At 38.1% G+C, this 572-nt stretch overlaps 1 protein-coding gene across 1 annotated transcript in view; it reads left to right on the forward strand.

Moving 5' to 3' along the window:
- Nucleotides 1-123: 123 nt before the first annotated feature.
- The window catches only part of LOC113340787 (beta-fructofuranosidase, cell wall isozyme-like), a gene marked incomplete at its 3' end in the record, with an annotated part of 874 nt that continues 425 nt past the window's right edge, over nucleotides 124-572 (forward strand). Inside the window, exons 1-2 of the mRNA XM_026585864.1 lie at nucleotides 124-204; nucleotides 307-563. Of these exons, the coding sequence (XP_026441649.1) occupies nucleotides 312-563 (252 nt within the window). The remainder of the gene's footprint in view (nucleotides 205-306; nucleotides 564-572) is intronic.

Here is a 572-nt window from a genome sequence, read left to right on the forward strand (position 1 = left end):
TTAACATAAAATGGGATTGAAAGTTTTAGCCCTTGCTAGCAGTTCCATTATTATTATCTCAACTAGTACTGTTTTATGTTTTCTTGCTCATTGTTACCAATCTTGCTATGTGTTATCAACTGAAGTACTATTTTAACATTGTTTCATGCTTCTTACTTGGATGGCATTCAAACCTCTCCAACAACAATTCACCAGACCCAAATGGTAAGCCAGTCTTAGCTCTTACACATACATGAGAAATCTTTGTTGTTTAGTTACTTAGAGTTACAATGGTGTTCTTAAAAGAACTCTCATGATCTGCAACAGGACCAATGTATTATAATGGAATCTACCATCTTTTCTACCAATACAATCCTAAAGCTGCTGCATGGGCAAGTGATATAGTCTGGGGCCATTCTGTATCAAAAGATATGGTCAACTGGTTTCGCCTTGATGTTGCAATGGCCCCTACGGATTCATTTGATGTCAATGGGTGCTGGTCAGGTTCTGCCACTATCCTCCCTGGTAACAAGCCGGTGATGCTTTATACTGGCATAGATATAAATAATGTACAAGTTCAGAACATTGCTGTG

Source organism: Papaver somniferum, unplaced genomic scaffold (genome assembly GCF_003573695.1).
Source record: "Papaver somniferum cultivar HN1 unplaced genomic scaffold, ASM357369v1 unplaced-scaffold_23083, whole genome shotgun sequence".
Lineage (NCBI taxonomy): Eukaryota > Viridiplantae > Streptophyta > Magnoliopsida > Ranunculales > Papaveraceae > Papaver > Papaver somniferum.